The 22,544-nt window shown below is 51.2% G+C and overlaps 1 protein-coding gene across 1 annotated transcript in view; it reads left to right on the top strand.

Annotated features, from left to right (window-relative positions):
- Positions 1–22,544, top strand: part of LOC103599998 (chromosome unknown open reading frame, human C1orf127) — a 28,764-nt gene that overhangs the window by 4,122 nt on the left and 2,098 nt on the right. Inside the window, 11 exon segments of the mRNA XM_008584227.1 lie at positions 500–600; positions 5,481–5,600; positions 8,527–8,651; positions 11,061–11,204; positions 15,156–15,194; positions 16,107–16,244; positions 16,748–16,832; positions 18,106–18,302; positions 18,502–18,625; positions 21,717–21,907; positions 22,350–22,540. Coding sequence (XP_008582449.1) covers positions 500–600; positions 5,481–5,600; positions 8,527–8,651; positions 11,061–11,204; positions 15,156–15,194; positions 16,107–16,244; positions 16,748–16,832; positions 18,106–18,302; positions 18,502–18,625; positions 21,717–21,907; positions 22,350–22,540 — 1,455 coding nt within the window.

The raw sequence follows: 22,544 nt of genomic DNA, 5'->3' as shown, positions 1-22,544 counted from the left end.
CCCCCCCCCCCCCCGGCTTTTTTTTTTTCCCCCCCTCTTTTTTTTTTTTTCCAGAGCTTTTTTTTTTTTTTTTTCCTTTTTTTTTTTTCTTTTTGTCTTTTTTCGTGACCGGCAACGGATCGCAACCCTCAGTGTCGCGCCCGTACCGGACCGGGACCGGCAACAGGATCGCAACCCTCGGTGTCGCTCCCGCACCTCGCTCAGCCAGTGAGTGGCCGGTCTGTATGTGGGATCCGAACCCTCGGTGGGAGCGCCGCCGTGCTTCCCAGGCGGCGCACTGTAGCATTGAGCCACCGGGCCAGCCCCAGAGCTTGATTTTTAGCTGTGATGACTTTGTTCCTTTATTTCTGTACTTGCGGAGGGTTGGTCTTTCCGTGTCTTGGCCACTGCTCATAGTTGGCACACTGTGGTGAGAACTGTCATCGACTGACTGAGTGAAGGTAGACCAGGCAGCAGCCGGGCTCTGCCTCCCCCCACGCCCTTTCCTCCTGTCCTGCAGGGCCATCTGTCTTGCCTGTGTTCAGCCTGCGGTGTTCCCATGGATCCTCCCCTTCAGGTCAAACAGGGACAGGCCACGCCCTACACTTGACGTTTCAACAGGTAAATCAATCATGCTTTTATGGTGTGCATCAGGCTTCGGGTATTTCCCTGCTGAGCAGACCGCTGATCACCAACCTGCCCTGTGATATTGGGTAACTTCGGAAGTGAGAAAGCCTTTGAAAGCCCTCCCCAGTGTGGATTTTAGTCTCTCAATCTCCCAACAAGGAAATGGGATTCAGGCAGGCCAGGTGCTGCGGGCCACATGGCTGGCTGGTGCCAGCATTAGGGTTGGGCCTGACATCCTTTGACCCAGAGTTCCGTGCTTGTTTCAACAGTAAAAAACAGCACATGGAGCATGTGTTGTGCTCCAGGCTTGTCTTGGGGGATTTGTGTCTATTAACTCGTCCTTACAACAGCACAACTTTTAGATTAGGAAAGCCAGGTCCCGAGGAGTGAGTGACTCGTCTAAGGTCCTGCAGCAACAAGTGACAGAACCAGGGTTTCAGCCCAGGCAGCTGACATGCGGAGTCTCTGCACTTAGGCACTGCAGCAAACAGAAAACACTACAACAGCACAACTTTTAGATTAGGAAAGCCAGGTCCCGAGGAGTGAGTGACTCGTCTAAGGTTCTGCAGCAACAAGTGACAGAACCAGGGTTTCAGCCCAGGCAGCTGACATGCGGAGTCTCTGCACTTAGGCACTGCAGCAAACAGAAAACACTACAGGAGGAACACGTGTTTATCGGATACTTATTCTGGGTCAGGCCTTGTGCTAAGGGTTTTCCATGGAACCTCTTTTGTCATCTTCTTGATAACAAGGAGAGAGGGACTGTCATTGTGCTTCAAAGCTCAAGAGTCCCCAATACCACCCACACTTTTGACACCAACATCAAGTTCAGGGGTCTCCAAGACCACCCTCAGGTTTGGTAATTCACTAGAAGGACTCATAGAACTCAGAAGAGCTGTTGTATTCATGGTTGCAGTGAAAGGACACAGATTAAAATTAGCCAAGGGGAGAGGTGCACAGGGCAGGGTCCTGGAGACCCAGGAGCAAGCTTCTAGGTGTCCTTTCCCAGTGGGGTTGTGTAGATGGTGCTAACTTCTCCCAGCAGTGATGTGTGACAATACATAGAGTATTGCCAACCAGGGAAGACCACCTGAGCCCTGGTATCCAGAGTTTTTACTGGGGGTCACTTGTGTAGGTGTGGCTGACCACCCATCTGCATGGCTCACCTGAATCTCCAGCCCCTCCAGAAATTGAGCTGATACCACCTGGTAAAAGGCCCCCATCACAAATCACACTGTTAGGATAGGCTGTCTGGCATAGCTTAATGCCCCAGATAAACAAAGACATTTATTTGGTGGAACATTCTGATGGCTTAGAATTTATTTCCCAGGTGCTGGGAGCAAAGGGCCAAACCTTTCTTTGGACTAAGGTTAATTCTTTCCTGCACGTGTGCCCATTTTGCAGAAGAGGAAAGGGGGTCTTGGACAGATTAAATGACTTGCCCCAGACTGCATAGCTAGATTCAGGATCTGAGCCCTGATCCTCCAACTCCAGAGCTCAGGCCCCTTGTGTTCTTCCTGGCAGCTTGAAGACACACACAGCCCCTACCCTACCTAAGCTTATCTTCAGTTGAGTAACAGACAGGCTTATCGCCACCTATCTTTACTTAAGTGGGAGAAATATACAGATATCTCGTGAACAACTACAGAACATAATCTCCAACAGTGATACAAGCCAGGAAGGAAAAAGACACAGGCTGGGGTAGAGAATGGGTGGCGGTAGTCAGGGAGGGCCTCCTGGAAGAGGTGACACTTAAGCGGACACCTGCGGATGAAGAGGAGCCAACCCCTTGAAGAGCAAGGAATGGTGTTTCAGGCAGAGGGAACAGCACGTGCAGAGGCCATGCTGTGGAGAAGAGAGCTTGTGGTGATGGAAGAGGATGGAGAGGTAGGCAGGGCCATATGGACTGTGGAAGTGTTTGAATTTTATTCCAAGGGCAGCAAGGAGTCGTAGAAGGTTCTGAGAAGGGACTGACATGATCTCATTGTCATTTGAGGGTTCCTCACCGCTGCTGTGTTGAGAATGGATTGGCAGTGGGGTGGGCAGAGGCAGGGGTAGGGTGTCACCAGGATCCTGCACACTACCTCTCACCTCTGGCCTGTGCCCAGGCTGTGCCCTCCCCCTTCATCCTCAGCTGAGCTGCAGAGCTCCAGGAATGTGCCACTTGCCTCTACTCCACTTGTATGAGTCAAATGACTTGTAAACAACTCCTAGGGCATGCTTGTGCCTTTTAAAGTTCATATGGGTATCACATGTTCACACCAGCAGATTCAGGTGTGATCCCTCATTTTCTCCACCTACTTTCCCAGTTAATGGAGTGTCTGCAATGATGACCATGAGGCCTGTGGGGTCAGACATACTACTCATAACAGCAGAGGAATATTACATTGGGATCAGTATTGATTCAGAGTCATATATATTCTAACATTTATTTGATTTCTCTGATACTCTAATTTGTCTGGCTAGGTGATGAGCTGGAAAATAATGGTGGGAAATTTAGGCCCCTGGTCCTGCTGCTCTGTGACCATGGATAAGTCCTTTCATCTCTGGGTGGCAGTAATTATCATCATAATAAGAGCTGTCATTTTTAGGCAGGTGCTCTGAGATGAGTACCCTCTAAAGACCTTTATAGACATAAACTCATTCAAGTCTCACGTCTACCCTATGAAGTCCCATCACCACCATCACCATCACCACCACCACCACCATCCACCAACATCACCACCACCACCATCACCATCACCACCACCACCACCATCCACCAACATCACCACCACCACCATCACCATCACCACCACCACCACCACCACCATCACCACCACCACCACCATCCACCAACATCACCACCACCACCATCACCATCACCACCACCACCACCATCCACCAACATCACCACCACCACCATCACCATCAGTCCCATCACCACCATCACCATCACCACCACCACCATCACCACCACCACCACCACCACCACTATCACCACCACCACCACCACCATCACTATCACTATCATCACCACCATCACCATCATCACCACCAGCATCACCACCACAACCACCACCACCATCACCACCACCATCACCACCACCACCATCACCACCACCACCACCACCACCATCACTATCACTATCATCACCACCATCACCACCACGATCACCACCACCACCACCACACCATCATCACCATGATCATCATGATCACCACCATCACCACCACCACCACTATCACTATCATCACCACCATCACCACCATGATTACCACCACCACCACCACCACCACCATCACTATCACTATCATCACCACCATCACCACCATCACCACCACCACCACCACCACCATCACTATCACTATCATCACCACCACCACCATCACCACCACCATCACCACCACCACCACCACCACCATCATCACCACCATCACCATCACCATCCTCATTACCACCATCACCACCACCACCATCATCACCACCACCACTATCACATCACCATCATCACCGCCACCACCACCACCATCATCACCATCTCCATCATCACCACCATCATCACCATCAGTATCACTACTACTACCATCACCATCATCACTGTCATTACCACTATCACCATCACCACCATCATCATCACCACCATCACCATCACCACCACCACCACCATCATCACCATCTCCATCATCACCATCATCACCATCAGCACCATCATCACCATCACTATCACTACTACTACCATCACCATCATCACTGTCATTACCACCACCACCATCATCACCCTCACCACCATCATATCACCACCATCACCACCACCACCACAATCACCACCACCACCACCATCATCACCCTCACCATCATATCATCACCACCACCACCACCACCACCATCATCACCACCATCATCACCATCTCCATCATCACCATCATCACCATCAGCACCATCAGCACCATCACTATCACTACTACTACCATCACCATCATCACTGTCATTACCACCACCACCATCATCACCCTCACCACCATCACCACCACCACCACAATCACCACCACCACCACCACTACCACCATCATCACCACGATCATCATGATCACCACCATCACCATCACCACGATCACCACCACCACCACCACCACCATCATCACCATGATCATCATGATCACCACCATCACTGCCATCACCATCACCACCATCACCATCACCACCACGATCACCACCACCACCACCACCACCAGCATCATCACCAGGATCATCATGATCACCACCATCACTACCATCACCATCACCACCATCAACACCACCACCATCACCATCATCATTATTATCATTACCACCACTACCATCACCATCATCACCCCTGCCACCATCACCATTGCCATCACTACCACCATCATCATCATACAATCAATTCACAGGAAGAAACAGACTAAGCAACAGGTACCCGCCCCCCACACCCCAAGAACAGAGGTGGGATTCAAATCCAGATGCTCTGACTCCAGTGTTCACACTCTGACCATGAAGTCCCGTGTCTCCCCTTGTAAAACACAGTGGTTAGCTGTAATGGTCTCTAGGACATTGCTATTCAAAGTGTGGTCCCTGGACCAGCAGCATTGGCATCACCGGGGACCTTACTTTACTGAAACTACTGAATCTGGGCCCTACCTCAGACCTACTGCATCTGCATCTCAACAAGTGCCCAGGTGATTTGTACGAACACTGCAATTGAAAGCTCCACACTAAGGTTCTTTCTCCTCAGACATTCTGTGAACTGTGACCTCTGTATGGAGTAAAGAGCCCTCTCAGTTTTGACAATGTGACTTCTACGTGCCCTTTCCTAACTCTATCATTGAAGTGGAGCTGAGGAGAAGCCCTTCCGTCCTTCCCTCCTTCTCAGAAGTATCTTCTTGTTCGACAGACAGGGTCGAGTGCTTCTCGGACTACATGACCCTGTGGATTCCCAAGAGCCACGTGGAGGGTTTGAGGCAGTGGCTGGGCAGAGTCCTGCACGTGCCTGGTAAGGGACAGCCATTGGCTGGGAGTGACCCCATGTGGGCCTCACCCGGGACTTTTGCATTGCCTTTTCCCTGCCTGGATGCTCACCCCACTTCTCAGCCCAGTTCCTGCCTGTCACTCGAATCTCTGCTCAAAAGCCCCCTCCCCCACAGGTCTCCCTGACAGTATCTACAGCAGTTCCTGCCAACCCCAGTCACACCGCATCCCATTTGATGGGTCTCAGCACTCATCACTCTTTTTTTTTTTTTTTTTCCTTTTTGTCTTTTTTCATGTCCGGCAACGGACCGCAACCCTCAGTGTCACGCCCGTACAGGACTGGGACCGGCAACGGGACTGCAACCCTCGGTGTTGCGCCCGCCCCTCGCTCAGCCAGTGAGCGGGAACCGGTCTGTATGTGGGATCCGAACCCTCGGTGGGAGCGCCACCACGCTCCCAAGCGGCGCACTGTAGCAGTGCGCCACCGGGCCGGCCCCAGAACTCATCACTCTTTAAAATGATCTTCTACCATTGCTACACGCTTGTCACCTGCGCCCTGCCCAGCAGAGGTAGCCGCGTGAGGACTCAGCCACGTGTTTCTTGTTGATAGCTGTACCTCCAGAACTAAGAACACTTCCTGATGCGTAGTGGACACACAATAAATATTTGTTGAATGAACAAATGGCCTGAAACCTTGAAGAAATGCCCATGTGGTGCTGAGATGCTCCAAAATCTAAATTGTCCTGGAAAAGAAATAGATGTGAGGCTAAAAGTCCATTCTTACACACTTGACAAGAGAAGCCATCTCGTGCTTGGTGGGGAAACAGCGCACCAAAAATAGCAGGCCTGGTATCACTTTCAGAAACCTTTCAGCTGTGAGCTTGCCCACGGAAAAAGCAGGTAGGGTGTGGGACCACGGGGTGATTACCTGGAACCTGCTGGAGGGACCAAAAGCAGAGAGTTGTGCAAGTAGCCCGCTTCCCCCTGTGTTCTCCATCACAGGGGCTGCAAAATAAGCTCTCAGAATTCCTTCTCTCTTTTGTGCAGAAAGAGGGAGATTGAGGAGAGGGGCTTTCCGATCACTCCTCGTGTCTAGGAAAACCTCCCTGGGGCCCTGTTCATACTGGAAATTTTTAAATCACCTTATGGAAATGGTGTGGCCTAAATCTGCCCTGGGAGGGTCAACTGCCCGATGGCCAGCCATCCCAGGACACCTCAGGAGTGGCATTTGTGTATTAAAAGGCCACTTTTCCAGGAGAAATGCTGTGGATACATTAAGCTGTCGCCTGTTCTTTGGAGAGCCATTATTAATGGAAAACAATAGATTAATAGTTTTAAAACGCTTGTTCAATAAGTAATTTTTATGGCTCTGGATAGAGCCCATTAAACATTTCTGTGTGTTATTATAAAGAAGTTTTAAGCGTAAAATCATAAAGTCAATAATCAGAGAATTAGTCACAGCGGCCAGCCACAGGCCATTAGTTTTAGGCGCTGTCAGAGACACCTGTGGCTTTTGAGGGAGCGTTTTCATTTCAGGCGGCAGCGCCAGGTGGGGATGGAGAAATGACGGTGCCTGCTGCCTTCCATAAACTTGAGGGGACAGCAAGCAGGTGCGAGCAGCGGGATGCCAGGCAAATATTTACAAAGTGCAAACGTGAACGCAAAACTAAAGCGATCCAGGTCAATTTGCACATCCTGGCGAAGACACTTTATTTCCCCAGCGATCTACCTTTCAGAGCTCCCTCTGCCAGAGGCGCGGCCTTGATCTCATGCTAAAGATAGCGGTGGGAGCTGTGCGGTTTTAAAAGGATAGCATGTCACCAGAGAATCCCTCGCAGAAAGGCTGCCGAAGCTGTTTTCTGAAACACTGTATTCATCTCCCATCAAATGCACAATTGAGTCAAGCATTTGAAAATGAAACTGTGAGCTTTTAAAAGTGAATTTTAAAAAAAATTATGACCGAAGCAATGCAAGGTAATTATGGAAACTAGCAGAAATCCAAAAACAATAAGCACTGCCCCTAATCCCTCTGCCCAGAGACAGCCTTCTTTCACTCCTTCAACAAATATTTTATTGACAGCCTCCTATGTGCCAGACGCAGTTCAAGGCACTAGGGATGCAGAGATAACAAAACATACAAATACACCTGGCCCCAAGGAGCTGACACTGGAGTGGAGCGCAATAAACAATAAATATGATGAATGAGCAAATGAAATAGCAGGTTAGAAGGCAACATGTGCTACAGAAAAGGAAGCAGGAGTGTAGGATAAGGGCAGTATTAGAAAAACGGTCAGGGTGGGCTTTGTTGAGAAGGTGATGTTTGCACAAAGACCTGAAGGAGGTGGGGAGTGAGCTATGCAGGTACCTAGAAGAGAGTTTCGGCAGAGGGCGTAGCAGGTGCAAAGGCCCTGAGGTCGGAGTGTGCCTGGGATGCTTGAGAGAGAGCAGGGAGGCTGGTGTGGCTGGAGCAGAGGGAGGGAGGTACAGAGAAGTGGGAAAGGAGGTCAGAGAGGTGAGGCGCAAGTCACGTGGGTCCTTCAAGGACTTTGACTTTTCCCAAGTAAAAAGTGGAGAGGCTGGAGAGGGACATGACCTGACTTAGTTTTGAGCAAGATCCTGCTGGCTGCTGCCTGGAATACAGACAACAGGGGCGAGGGAGGAAGCCAGGAGACAAGAGAGGAGGCAGCTGCAGAAACCCAGGCCAGAAACAAGAGTGGAGAGACAGAGTCAGATTCTGGACATGTTCTCAAGGTAGAACCAAGGGGCTTTCCTGTTAGTGTGTACCTTTCCAGGCCTTTTCCTATTCTTGCTATTTTTACCCACTCCAGGTAAGGAACTCCCAGGCCGAGCAGCTCTTTGGTTTATATCTGGGTGTCTGATATTTCTGACTTCACCAGAGAAGTAGCTTCTCAGCAGACTCAGCCAAGGTTTCTGTCCCTTTCTCATTATAGGGACCTGGAGGGCCCCCAACCACCTGGATTCTTCTCTTGCCAAGTGTGGCTACTTCCTGCATCCTGCTCCTGATGGTGACTTCATTTTTCGAGCTCAGTACTCGGCCTGCTTCGTGCAGAAGGAGGTGGTCTTAGGAAACATTGCTTTTAGGGAGACTTGATGGTGTCTCTTGGGAAGTATCTATTCTGGGGGGCAAAAGGAGCTAAGCCTGAGCTCAGATGTCAAGTAAGGGGACACTGCACCACGATTCCTTTGTAGAAACCAAGCTGAGAGAGAGAGGACTGCCTCACCGAGTTTACAGGCATAGATATAAAAACACAGCTGGCAGCGTTAACCCAGCTCAGATGCTGCCTCCTCCAGGCAGTCTTCCTGATAACCTCTCCTCCTCTGTGCAATGCACCTGCTTCTATCATGTCACCTGCCACCCTGATTAATGTGTCTGCTCACACAGCCGCCTCCTGCTGGCGTCTTTGGGTGAAGGGGATCCACCCCCACAGTGTTTGCCTCAGAGCCTGGCATACAGTAGGTGCTCAGTAAGTGCTTAGTGAAGTGAATAAATGGCACGGAGGAGTTGCAGAGGCTGATTGACAGCCCTCACTTGCACAGGCCCCTTATGTGTTCACAAGACTCTGTAAACTTTGCAAAAGAAGGATACTTTTGTATTTTTTTTTTCCGAAGAGACCCTAACCCCAAATTGCATAAGCTTCAGGCCGCATACAACCTGGACCCCACCCATGGAAGGCTCAGAGAAGGGGGTCTCAGAGCCGGGGTTGGAGGAGTGGGCTTATGCTGGTTAGAGGGAGGCCGGGGGAGCTGAGGCTTCTTTGGGGGGCAGGAGGGCAAGGAGCGGACTGATTTTAACGGCAGCTGATTGCCCGGTGCCGGAGGTTGCAGCTCCCTGGGCACTCTGGTTGCTTAAATCTTACTCCTGGGTTCCTGAGAGGGTGCAAAGCACCCCACGGGACTACTCGTATTTTCCTTTTCTCCCCTTTTGCTCCTTCCTGTTACTGGGGCCACTCCGCTCCTGGCTGGCTGGCCAAAACTTGTTACCGGGCTCACGGGTCTGACTGCCTGCCCCCTTTCAAAAACAAACCGCTCAGAAGTCAAATATTGGTGAAAATGGAAGTCAGCTTTTATTATTTAGGAATACCAGTGACCAGAGGAGAGGTGTTAGGCTGACCCAGCTCTCCAGTAAACCTGAAGGACAATGGCCAGACTAAAGCCATCTCAAAGACTCAGATTTACTGAGGGGTTTTGAAAGAGGGGGCTGAGGGAATGGAACGTGGGAAGTGAAAAGCAGGAGGGAGGGGACTTGCAAGGGGCCAGGTGCAAGGTCTCACCAAGGCTCCATCTGCTTTCTGCTCCCCTCCTTGCCGTTATCTCAGGGTCCTGCCGGAGGGGTGGGATCAGCACAGCTTTATGGGTGTCTTCCTTGGTTTCCCGAGGTCTGCAAGTCTGCAGCTCCAGGCTGGCTGGAAAATAACTTTACACTCATGTAAATAATGTCATCTTGCCCCATAAACAAGGTTCAAAATATCTAATAAGCAAGGGAAAAGAGGGAACTCAGAGAAACGCACGCCAAGAAAAAAAACTGTCCTTTTAAAATCTTTTAGAGGCCATGTGGTTTTAGTCCCAACGTGGCTTCAGTCCTGCTCACTTCAATCAAAATATCTAATAAGCAAGGGAAAAGAGGGAACTCAGAGAAACGCACGCCAAGAAAAAAACTGTCCTTTTAAAATCTTTTAGAGGCCATGTGGTTTTAGTCCCAACGTGGCTTCAGTCCTGCTCACTTCAACAGAACCTGCATTTCCTCTTTCCTACACTTCTCTGTCCTCTCTTCCTGACAAGACTAGAGTTTTTCCTGGGTGGGGTTGTGGTCCACAGTGGGGGAAGGAACTTCAGGAACCATCCTGCTCCTGCTTTCTCTTCCGCTCTGTAATCACCCCTCTGTCCCTGTCAGCACAAACCCTTCTCAGGCCCCACCACAAAGCTTAAACTTGGGGTCTTCCTGTGGGGCCCATTGGTCTGCCCCTTGCACACCGAGTATGAATGAACCAGACTGGCTCTTGTGTCTAGTCCCAGGAATGGCCACATGCCTTTGACTTAGTCACTTATTTCCTCGGAGCCTCAACTGCCTTATCTGTAAAATGGGAATAAAAGAGTCAGCCTTATAAGACATTTGTGAGGGTCATAGGAGACAAGGTATGAACAAATGTTCATCGACTGTAAGGGACGTTCTGGTGCAAGCTCTTATTCTGTCTTATTCTACAGGATTGACCTTCCTGAAATCCATAAATGTCCCCAGCCCCGAGGGCTTCCCTAGTGGGGGCTGAGCTGCTGGAGCCCAGAAGCAGGACTCAGGTTCTGAGTCTCTGCTGGTCCTCATCTCACCTCCCACCCCTCTTTTGTGGGATCTGCCCAGCTTCCAGGCGGTTCATCAGATTTGCTGTGAACAGTCCCTGACCTATAATTGTGGCCTATTAACTCTATTTTCCTCTTTCATTTGCACACACAAATTTTGCCCTGCTTCCAGAAAGCAAATTACAGGTTGGAAATCAGACTATTTCAAAAAGGGGTGACAAGGTTGGAGCAGAGTGATCGCTACGTAATGAAGTGTCCAGTGACAACGTCAAGGCTGGGCCAGGAGAGTGTCTACTGCGGACCCACATCCATTCAGGTAACAGGTTCAGAGGGCCCTGGAGGCGGTGGAGGGGCTCCTAGTCTGGGCTTCTCTCCAAAGGCCAGGACAGGTGGTCATGGCTCCCAAGCCTCAGGATGCGGCTGGGCAGAGAGGCAGCAGCTGGAGATGCAGCGTGGCATCATTTTCCCGTGGACTTTTGTGGGTCCTGGCTCGGTGCCGGGTTCAGCTGGGCTTTGGTCTGCACAGTGAGGGATGCGATGGGATAGGAGTGGGAAGAGGTGGATTACAGGTCTCAGCTAGTATTCTCAATTCCCCATTGTGGCTGGTGCAGGGGGGCCACCTGGATTATCACTAAAAGCTGCGAAGTTATGTTTTGTGTTCTTTCTCTCTGGATTGGAAAAAAATTGGTAATGTGGATGCTCCTTTTTGACCTAGGTAATGTCAAAAAATCATAGACCTCAGATGCAATCAGGTGTGATGTCTGCTTTTTAAAGATCAGAGAATAGAGGTTTATCCTAAAATCTAATGGTGAGCTCTTTCCTTGCAGGCTCCTTCAAGTCAAGTTTCTCCCTATCCCTTGGGGGGGGAGGTGAGCCTCTGTGAGCTAAACAAGACTTCGGTGGGAGGGGTGTGGGTTGCAAACCCAAATGTCTACAGGGGCCAAGCCCGCAGCAGAAATGAGTGTTCCAGACTGAGGAGGCAGTAAAGAAATTTACTCCCGTCTTCATTTATTCGGCAAATAGTTCTATACCCCTCACTTCGTGCCAGGGACTGTTCTGCTGTGCAAATATTAGCTCATTTCACCTGCATAGCGATCCTGTGCAGCAGGTGCTGTCATTATCCCCATTCTGCAGATGAGAGAACTAAGCAGAGAGAGATTAGGAGGCTTGCCCGAGGTCCTGCAGCTTGGCAGAGCTGGGCTTGGACCGGAAAGCATGGTGGCAGCCGTGGCCAGCCCCTGCGGAGGGGCTGCCTCCACAGAACTCCAGCCGCATCCTGCCAGATTTCCCAGCTTTTCAAGAGAAACTGGAAATCTGTCATTGCATGTGAAATCTCCCGATTTAAAAAAGTTGACTTCAATTTTGCAAACGCTGTATTGCTCAAGCAAAAAGCTGAGTTTGGCCTGAAGGACGTGGGAGTGCATCCTCTGCCTGAGAGGACGAGGAAGGAGAGGAATGCAGAAGGGAGAAATGAGAGGAGGTGAGAGCGAAAAGGCTGCTCATGACAGCCGCCATCCATGCAATAAGCATTTATTGAGTACCTACTGTGTGCCAGGCACTGTGCTGGTGCTAAGGGGACAGATTTGAATAAGACATGGACCCTTGCCCCAGGAAGAGCTTATAGTTTTGTTCTCATCTGGTATGCATTTTAAACGAGTGTCCTATGCCAGGAATAGCTGGTGCTAAGGGGACAGATTTGAATAAGACATGGACCCTTGCCCCAGGAAGAGCTTATAGTTTCGTTCTCATCTGGTATGCATTTTAAACGAGTGTCCTATGCCAGGAATAGCTCCCTGAACTCAGGGACCTCAGCTCATCTCCTCTCTGAACCTGCTCCCTGCCATCTTACTCTCTGAAGTTCCTTTGCTTCCCAAGCTTAAGGAGCAGGGGCTGCGTGGGAGGGGCTTTCTCTGGCCACCTGCCTTTTTAAAGGCACACAGTGGCTATGCCAAGCCTGGTGTTGGTGCTCCTAAGAACCACAGAATCCCCAAGCATTGCCACCAGGGCATCCGTTTGACATTCCAGGGCCAGTCACTTCTCCCTCTGCACTGGTCCTGTAGTTCTGGGAGCTGCCGCCAGGGGGACGATATTGCTGGTGTCACACGACACTGGGCCAAACTGCTGAGAAGAGCAGGAACAGCTCCCTGCCCAGGCGCCCGCTTTGTCCCCATCGACCTGCCTTTGAAGCCTAGATGCCCGAATCCCCAGCATCCTTCACCAACCAAAGTGGGGGAGTGTGCGGGTCCCCACGTCCTGAACAGAGCTGCAGAGAGGTGGCAGTACAGAAGTAACAGAAGATGCATCTCTGCTGCCCCAGTCCCCCTCCCCACTAACCCCTTCCCCCATCTGAGAACCTCATCGAATTGACTGATTCATTCCTGGTGACTTCTGCAGCCGCTGCTTCTATGGCTGCACCCTGAACTTGTATTAAGTTTTAATTAAAGCCGTTTCACCGGCCTTGCCCTTGGCTAAATGCAGCTGTGGGCACAGGGCACATAGATATTTAATACTCTGCCTCTCCCCGCTGATGGCGCAGGGTGCCCAAGGGTGTACCCGAGCCGTGCCCGCTTGCAGTGATCTGCGAGCTCACTTAAGTGTGCCCACAGGCCCCAAGCGGGAGGCCGCGCAATAACTATTCATTGCCCTGGGTTAAGTGTGCCCAGGGGCACCCGCAAACTCAATGCAGTGATTAGCGATTGCTCCCAGTGAAGGCTGCCCGAGATCCTGCGGAATGTCCACCAAGCGGGAGGCCGCGCAATAACTATTCATTGCCCTGGGTTAAGTGTGCCCAGGGGCACCCGTAAACTCAATGCAGTGATTAGCGATTGCTCCCAGTGAAGGCTGCCCGAGATCCTGCGGAATGTCCATGGGCCCTAAATATAGCCTCCGCGTGGCGACTTAAAGGGCACGGTGCGTTTTGGCTGCGCTCTTGATCGCATCGTCCCTTCCTCCTTTTAGCAGAATTGTCTCCCTCCTTCTTAAAGCCCATCCTACGGGGGCTTTGCTGCCTTCCTTCAGGTTGTAGCAGAGGGACTGGGGTGTGGGAACGGTGGGGCAGCTTTGGTGGTTGACCAGGAAAATGCTGGATCCTATTTATCCTCTGACCAAACCACAGGCATCCTCCCCATTCTTTCTTCTTTGTTTCCAAGTGAAGGCAGCACCTCCAAAGACAAGAAAATAGCAGGGCTCACCGAGGGACCTTCCTGAGCCTGCTGCGAATAAGGGGGGCTCTCCAGGGCCAAGGGGCGGCAGAGCTGGGAAACTGACAAGGCTGAGTGGTGGGTGGGTCTCTCCCTGGCCCCACCCACTCCATTCTGCTCCTGGAAGCCCCACTCTGTCCTCTGTCCATGGGAAAAAGTTGTGGGGGGGGGGGAAGTTGTCAAGTTGAGTCAATCCCCTCTGGTCTCAGTCTCCCCACCTAGTGCAGGATGGGAACAGGGGTCAGATGGTCTCCAAGGGACCCTCTGCTGCTCTGACTCCTTCTTGTGCCACGACCTCCTGCCAAGGTCTGAAGAGAAGGCAAAGGGGAGTTTGGAGCAAGTGCAAAGACTTGGAAGAACAGCTGGGTGGAGGCGACCCTGGCTGTAGTGGGAGGGTCCTGCCCACACCATCGCCTCGGCCCCTCTTCTGTGAAATGGGAGTATAGTGCCACTGTACAGATGGCTTCCAGACTCAGGCGCGGTGCAGGCACCAGCTGTCCCGGTTTGCGTGGGACTGTCCCGGTTTTAGCACTGATAATCCCACATCAGGGAACCTCCTCAGTCTGGGGAAACCAGGATGGGTGGTCACCCTCAGTGTGGTGCCACTGGCAAGCATAGAAGCACTCTCTCTGTCCCTGCTTATTGGGTCCAAAACGGAAAGAAAGCAGGCAAGGAAGATGGGTGAACTAGAGAGAAAATCAGGATAAGACCTGGAGGAGGCCTGGGGAAACAGTCCTGAGGAAGGTGTATTCTGAATGGTGTTTGTGCCACGCCCGCCCGCTCTTGATCTTGCCATCTGTGCCCGGGACCCCACCTGCCCCATTGGCTGGGCTCAGGGCAGCAGCTGAAGCGGCAACATTTCCCTGGGTCTATTGACACTCGAATCCCAGAACATAAATGATTTTCTTGTCTTAATGAGCAAACAAGGCGGCCGCAGCACGCTCTCTTGCCAGCCTCCTGCTGGGGTAATTGCCAGCGCTTATGTGCTCAGGCAGAAATGCTTGCTCTCTTACCTTTGCTTACCTGCTTACGCTTGCCAGGAGATGTTGCTTCTCTTTGTTCTGCAGGTCTCCCGGCCCCTGCCTCTGGGGAGCGACAGTGGACAGGTAGGTGGGGCAGGAGCAACTTCCTGGAAGGTTCTGCCAGGCCTGGTGCTCAGGGACTGCTGTAAGCCAGGAGGTTTTGATTTCCCTGTCCTCCTGTGGAGAGTGTCTGTGGACAGCACCAACTTTTCTGAGCCCAGGTCTTGGCAGCTGAAGTTTGAGGCTTCCCCTGGTGCCCTCTAAGCAGAGGCCAGAGCCATCTGGGAAGAACCTGGGAGAGGGGACTCTGGCTTTGGGAGGGAGGCTGGGTTGGACACCTCTGAGGTCCTTCTCATGCTGAGTGTCTCTGCAAAGTCTCCAATGATGAGGAGCTCATTCCTTTGCAGAGTCTCCCTTCCCATGTTGCATGGCTTTTTCCTGAAATTTCCTTGTGCCTATCCTAGGTGTGTTTCCCCCAGCCTCCTGGAAGGAGCCATTCCCTTCTCTCCACATCCCTTTGAATATTTGGAGGCAGTGAGCTTGCCCTTCCTCAAGTACTCCTGAGTTCCTTCTGCCAGTCCTCCTAGGATGCGGGTTGGGGACCCCTCCCCACCCCTCTCCCATCATCCAGACAGATATCCACCTTTATTCAAGACCCCACTTGCCAATGTCCCACTAAAGGGTGGCAGATGGCACCAAGGACAGGACTGCAGTTGTGCCGGCCTTGGTGGTGCGTGGGTTGGCATTGCTGTGAGGGGGATGGTGCATTCATTCTTTCAGCCCCATTGTGCACCTACTGTGTGCCAAGCACCCCTAAAGTATAAAGGTGGCAGTGTCCAGTTTGCCTTCCCCCCCAGGCTGTCCTGCCTCCTGGTCCAGCCCATCTTCCCCATGGTCCTGTCACCTTCCTGAGTGCACCCTCAAGTGCCTCTCCTTGACCACTAGTGCCCATGACTCACTGGCCAGATGGTTTATGAATTTGTCCTGTTTCTCCAGACCCCATGGCTGCTGTCCCTTCGAGGGGAGCTGGTGGCTTCTCTGGAAGATGCCAGCCTGATGGGATTGTACGTGGACATCAACGCCACCACTATCACTGTCCAAAGTCCGAGACAAGATCTTCTTCAGAGGCGGGAGGTGAGTGGTGGACAGCAGACCCTGCCAGGCTGGGGGCCTCTTGGGCATAGCGCCCCCAAGAGCATTTTGCTGCCCCTCCAGTGCTGATTCAAATGTCCACCTGCAAGACTGGACAGATTTAGGCAGGCGTCTTTGAAAATTGGGTCCCATTAGTGTAAAGTGCTCCGCTCGGCAGATGAGGGGCTCCTGCAATCATGTATTCAGCTCGTCCTGATCGTGGTGGCAGGAGCGTAATTATCATCTCTTTAAATAGCCCAAAGTTGCCGTGTAAGAGAAGACGGCTCACATGACATTTGCTCCGAGCTTGCTTCCTGCTAAAAATATCCCGGCTAAATAATATTTCTTGGTTGCATCGGAGCAATAATCCCTGACCTGGGCTCTATAACACTTGGGGCTTTAGTCCAGAGACTACTTGGAAGGTGGGAGGGAGCCCCTGAGGAGGGAGTTTGCATCTGGAAGGAGCAGTTTTGGATGCCACGGGGGGGACACTCCTGCCTCCCCAGGTACTGAACACCTCTGCGGAGCTCCTGCCACTGTGGCTGGTGAGCGGCCACTATGCCTACTCGTTAGAAGCTGCTTGCCCACCGGGTAAGACCCAGGAGTACCCCCAATGACCACCTTTCCAACTTCATCATCTCTGGGCTCCTCTTTTTTTCCCCCCTCCTCTGGGCACCTCTGTCTCACCCCACCTCTCCTCTTCCTAGCCCCAACCATGGCCGTGCATTTCTGAAATGCTCAGGACAAGGAGAAGTTTGCTCTTGAAGGAAGGTGTGTGTGCGTGGGCAGACTGTGGGTGGGATGTGAAGTGTGATTGACAACTAGAATTACCTATGAAAGGCCTGCAAGTCTGGGGTCTATGAACTCCTCGGAGGTCCCAAAGATGGGCTCCAGGAGGTCTGAGAATAAGGATAGGTGAGGGTCCACAGCCTTGTCAGACTGTCCAGGGCTCTGTGATCTGATGGCAGTTGGGATCCCTGATCTAGACCGTGTATGTGATAGCTATTTTGTTCAGTCTGTGGTGACACCATTACCATGTGCCTCATGTAATATAAAGAGGCCACTTCCTACCTCCAGGGAATTTAAAGTCTAAAGATCTTGGCATGCAAAGTTAGGTGGATCAAAGGCTTCATCCTGTGTGGGTAGATCAGAAATGACTAAGATTTTACATTTGCATGGAATTTTGTCATAGACTAAGTTTCAGGATCAGGACTTCAGGGAGTTTCGGGCATTGGGGATGACCTTGCCAAGCCCCTAAACATCTCTTTCCCTGTTCATGATGTTTGAAATCCCTTTATTTGGAGACAGATGTTTTCATTTAGCTTAAATTGCCCCCGAGAGAGGGCTGACACAACAAAATTCTTGCTAAAGTGTAAACAACTGATATAAGCTGTATTTCTTAAGAGCAGCTTTTGTAATGGAAGGGGCATGAGGCTAGGTCACCAAAGCTGCAGACTGTCTTGGCAGAGACATTTCTGCAGTTTCCCAGGAGCAGGCATCTGCTTCTTTATAGGCCTTCACAAATGGCAGGTTACCCCGAGTGTGGATATGGCCTTTTCTTCTCTTCTTCATCTGTGTAGCTAAGTTCCAGCCCAGGCAGTGATGCCAGGACACCAAGTAATCTGTGCCACTGACTGGATGTGGGCTGTGCTGGCCGGCCACATGTGTGGGCCCCCCCCCCTTTCATCCACATGCCTGCAAAGTGTGTCTTTTTCTGTGTCATGTGTCAAGGACACCAAGTAATCTGTGCCACTGACTGGATGTGGGCTGTGCTGGCCGGCCACATGTGTGAGCCCCCCCCCCTTTCATCCACGTGCCTGCAAAGTGTGTCTTTTTCTGTGTCATGTGTCCTTCTCTGTTCCAGTGTCATCCCAGCCAGAGTCCAAGGTCTTAGTTCACATCCCCAAGCAAAGACTGGGTCTGGTAAAAAGAGGTTCCCGCATTGAGGAAACCCTGAACCTAAAATTCCTCCGAGTCCACCAGTCCAACACCTTCACAGTGAACGAAAGCAGGGATTTTGTGGTGGTCAGCATCCCAGCGGCTGAGCTGCTCCAGGTCCAGGTCAGTGTCCTGGTGGCCTCAGTGTCCTGCCCCTTTCTGAGGCCCCTTCTCCTTTCGGCCATTGCTGACATGTGCAGTCAGAAGAGATCTGCAGGGAGAGCAGATCTGTGGGGCCCAGCCAAGGTGGCCCCATGGGAGCACAGCTACAGGCCCCGGGATGCACCCTTCCATGTACAACTAGTTCCTTGTTGCCCCACAGCCATGCCTGGAAGCCCAAGGAGCCCCAGGAACACAAGCTTTCTATAGGGTAGACCTGAACCTGGAATTTGCTGAGACGGCCACCCCGGTCCTCTGGACGGTGGAGAGCTTCTTCCAGTGCGAGGGTAAGCGGCCACCATGGGGTGTGTCTGCTGGTAACAGGCACACACCGCATGAACCACAACCCTCTTCCACTGGCCCCGTGCTTCTTCCTTCTGCTATAGCATTTCACTCACTGGGCCTGACAGGTCCCACACCCAACCAGGTAGGTGATGGGGTCAGCACATGAGAACAAGAGGGCACAGGCTCTACGTGGTGACGTCCCTGACTCCAGAGTCAAACTGCCGGGGAGAAGAATGCGGGGACAGGGAGGCACATCCACTTCCTAGCCAGCTGCAGAACCTTGGCAAGTCACTTTACCTTGTCGAGCCTCAGTTTTTTCATCTGGAAAGTGGGAATATCAGTACCAGTTGCAAGGATTGGATGACAAGATGGGAGTTAGTGGCTTAGAAGAGGGCTGGGCACAAGACAAGCCACTTCCGTTCTGAGCTGTTTGTCACTTAGTAGACAGATCAGGCAGCTTGACAAAGAGCACTACACGATGCAACTTATTTCTTAACTCAAGAGGAACCCTCTCGTAAATGTGGCATGTGTCCTCTGTGCCAGGATGCAGGGATTACATCTTGAAAGGGGTTTTCGGTGAAAACACAGCTACCAGACAACCTGGTAGTCACACATGCAAAACCACCAGGAGCAAAACCCATTGAAATACAGCAGAAGGAAATACACATAATTCACAAACGATGCCGATCACTTTCATCTTATACTTCCTAACTGTCCTCAATAGAAGACAGACGCGAAGGAGATTTAACTCAGATGTTAATAGTGCAAGAATGCCCCGTTACCAGGATATGATGTTTCGGTGCTGCATAAAAATGTAATTATATTCAGAACTATATTTAAAGATTAAAAGCGGGGCTGCCTACCACATCTAGCCCCAAATTCAGAATTAGAAACAAAGGAAAAGGCGAGATGGGGGATGAGTTCTAACAGTCTGCTAAAAATGAAAATGTTTCTTGAAAGTTTTTACACATTTTGGCTGTTTTTAGTTTAAAGTTTCCTGCAGTGATGACATTGATTTTTGGAAAGGGAGGGCTAGAAGTTTATCCAACACGTATTCATTAAGAACTTGCGGTGTGCGGGGCCCCATGCAAGGCTCGGGCAGAAACAGGCCACCGGATTGGGTCCTTGCTCTGAAACAGCGTCTGGTCTGGAAAGGGAGACAAGAAATGTCCAGAGAATTATAACGGAGGGTGGGTGGACTGGACTCGGGGAGATGCCAGAGAGCAGGTGATCTCTGCCCTGGGCTTTGAAGAGAGGGTAGGTTCTTGATAGGGAGAGAGCAAATAACATACAAAAATAGCTCAGCAACAGCAATAAAAACATTTTAGGAAGACTTTTTGGCCTCTCTGGAAAGATTTACACAAGGAGAGAATGTTCTCTTCTGCGTTTTATTAATTTAATATCAACAGCCAGAATGAATCTCTCCCCTTCCAGGTTCCCAGTGCACCTTCCCTGCAGTTTCTAGGTCTTTCTATTCTTATTACAGTTAGTTATTGGTGCACTCTTCTGTCTCTCCCTCTCATCTGTGAATTCCTTGAGACCAGGGGCTCTGTCTTGTTCCAATTTTTAATTCTTCACGGGCCTTATCATGCTACCTTGCCCTTGGTAAGCACTTGATAAATGCTTGTTGGACTGAATTGTCACCAGGAATTCTTTAAAAAATATTTTAGACAAAGAACATTTTTTCTTTTGCAAATAAGTGTCTAGTGTGTTGGAATATTAATGCACTGGGATTGCCTAAGCTATCTGGGATTATACATATTTTTTTAATATTCTACTCCATCCCCTCCCCCAAAAAGTGGTTAGAAGTTATAGGACAAATCCTAATTACTTAACATTGTAGCAATTAAGAAAGTGGAGGAAATGGGGTGTCCGACATGAAGAAGAGAAACCTAGGGGGTGGTTTAGCTCTAGCTGTTTTCTCACTTTAAAGCAGGGGTCACCGATGGAACTGTCCCTAGGGATCAGGGAGGGGACAGTAGTGAGAAAGGGTAAGAAACTGCAGGGCCCAGGTGGAGGATGGAGCCTTGGAGACTCCTGAGAACCGGCGGCCACCAGACCCCTCTAAAGAGAACAGAAAGAGAACAGCCTCCCTTACCTGCAGCCAGTTCCTGCCTTGTAGGGAGGCAGGCTGGTGTGGCAGGATCTTCTGATTTTCCGTGAGAAGCTGGTTATCTAAAAATTCCTGCTTTAAAAATATTGTCAGTTAATTTTTTAAATATTTAAAACATGCTGCAGGCCAAATCAAGCGCGTCTCGGTGCTGTCTTGGACCCATGGGCTAGAATTTGTAAGCTCTAACCCCAAAGTTTTCAACCAGGGGTGATTTTTGCCTCCCAGGGAACACTTAGCAATGTCTGGAGACAGTTTTGGTTGTCACAACTCAGGAGGGTGCTACCGGCATCTGGTGGGTAGAGGACAGGGACGCTGTTGGAGAGGAAACCGCTCCCCATACAATAAAGAGTGATCAGGTGCCTGGGCCGAGTCTAACCTGAGGGGTGATTGGGCAGGGAGCCCTGCCCAGTTCTGTGTGGTTTCCAGGCTGGGCCAATGTATCTGACTTCAAAATAGAGAACAGCTCAAAGATGAAACCAGCTGGTGGCATTCAGCTGGGGCAGGAAGGGAGTTGGGACCAGTGCTCTTTGCAGAAAACCTGAATTTCTGTGACTTAATTTTAAAACTATCTTGATGCCCGTGTAGTCTCAGAGAGGACTCCAGGTTGGAGGTCTGTGAAATTCAGCCAGTGAAGACGGTTCCTACAAATAGAGAACAGCTCAAAGATGAAACCAGCTGGTGGCATTCAGCTGGGGCAGGAAGGGAGTCGGGACCAGTGCTCTTTGCAGAAAACCTGAATTTCTGTGACTTAATTTTAAAACTGTATCTTGATGCCCGTGTAGTCTCAGAGAGGACTCCAGGTTGGAGGTCTGTGAAATTCAGCCAGTGAAGACGGTTCCTACTTCAGTGCTTGACTTTATCTCCCCAAGCTTCTCTTTCCCCACCTGTAGAAAAGGGGACACTCGTGGCCCCTACAGCAGGGAGTTGGGGGGATTTTGTTTCCTTAGGAGGAAGGCTGACTTCTGCCTCCGTTCTGGAAGGTTCAGGAACAGAGTTGCCTGCCTCAACTGTCACACTGAGGACCACGCCCTCCCCTGCATCCCCAGGATCAGAGACCCCTCCAGCAGGACTGCAGTCTGCTGCCTCTTCCCAGTTCCAGGGCGCAGGACCAGCTGCCCGGGAAGGGCTTTCTTGGGGGCTTGCCCTCTGGTCTTCCAACAGGCTGGCCAAGGCAAGTCCACAGCCATGTCCTCCACTTGCGGTTTCCTCCAGAGGGTCTGGTCCCCACGAGGCCCCTCTCTTCCAGCATCGTTCTTCCAAAGAGAGCCCCACTCTGACCCCTGGCCATGTCACCTCCTCAAACCAGAACATTCGCCAGAGAAAGCCGGGGTCCCTGAGAGCTCCCACCTGAGGGTAGCTCCCCTCTCATCTGTCCTGCCTGGCTCACAGCCTCCCAGTGCCTTGAGACACAGCAGAAGGAGGTGGTGGGTAGGGTTAATAGCTGTGCACACAAACAGAAGGAGGGAAACTGAGGCACGGCCCAAAGGAGCCAGGCCCAGAGAACCAGCCTGAGGCCGCAGTGCCCACGGGCCCTTCTCTGTGCGAGATCCTCTGGATGCTCTTGTTTCTGATGCTTTCTCTCTTCTCTTCCCACCGCTCTCTCGCTGGTGAAGGAGCTGGGGCCATTCCCACAAACAGCCAAACCTGTGGGAAGACGCTGGACGTCTGCCACCTCCCTTTTCCCCAGCGCGACGCAAGATCAACAGGGTCCCCAGCCCCCCACGGGGGAAGCGGAGTTACCCGTTGAGGTAACACCCTCAGCCACATTGTCCTCAGAGTCCATAGGAGCTGTCCAGCACAGCCCCGGT

This window comes from Galeopterus variegatus, unplaced genomic scaffold, assembly GCF_000696425.1.
Source record: "Galeopterus variegatus unplaced genomic scaffold, G_variegatus-3.0.2 Scaffold3178, whole genome shotgun sequence".
NCBI lineage: Eukaryota > Metazoa > Chordata > Mammalia > Dermoptera > Cynocephalidae > Galeopterus > Galeopterus variegatus.
Note: the sequence above shows the minus strand (reverse complement) of the source record. Positions and strands in the feature narration are given on the sequence as shown.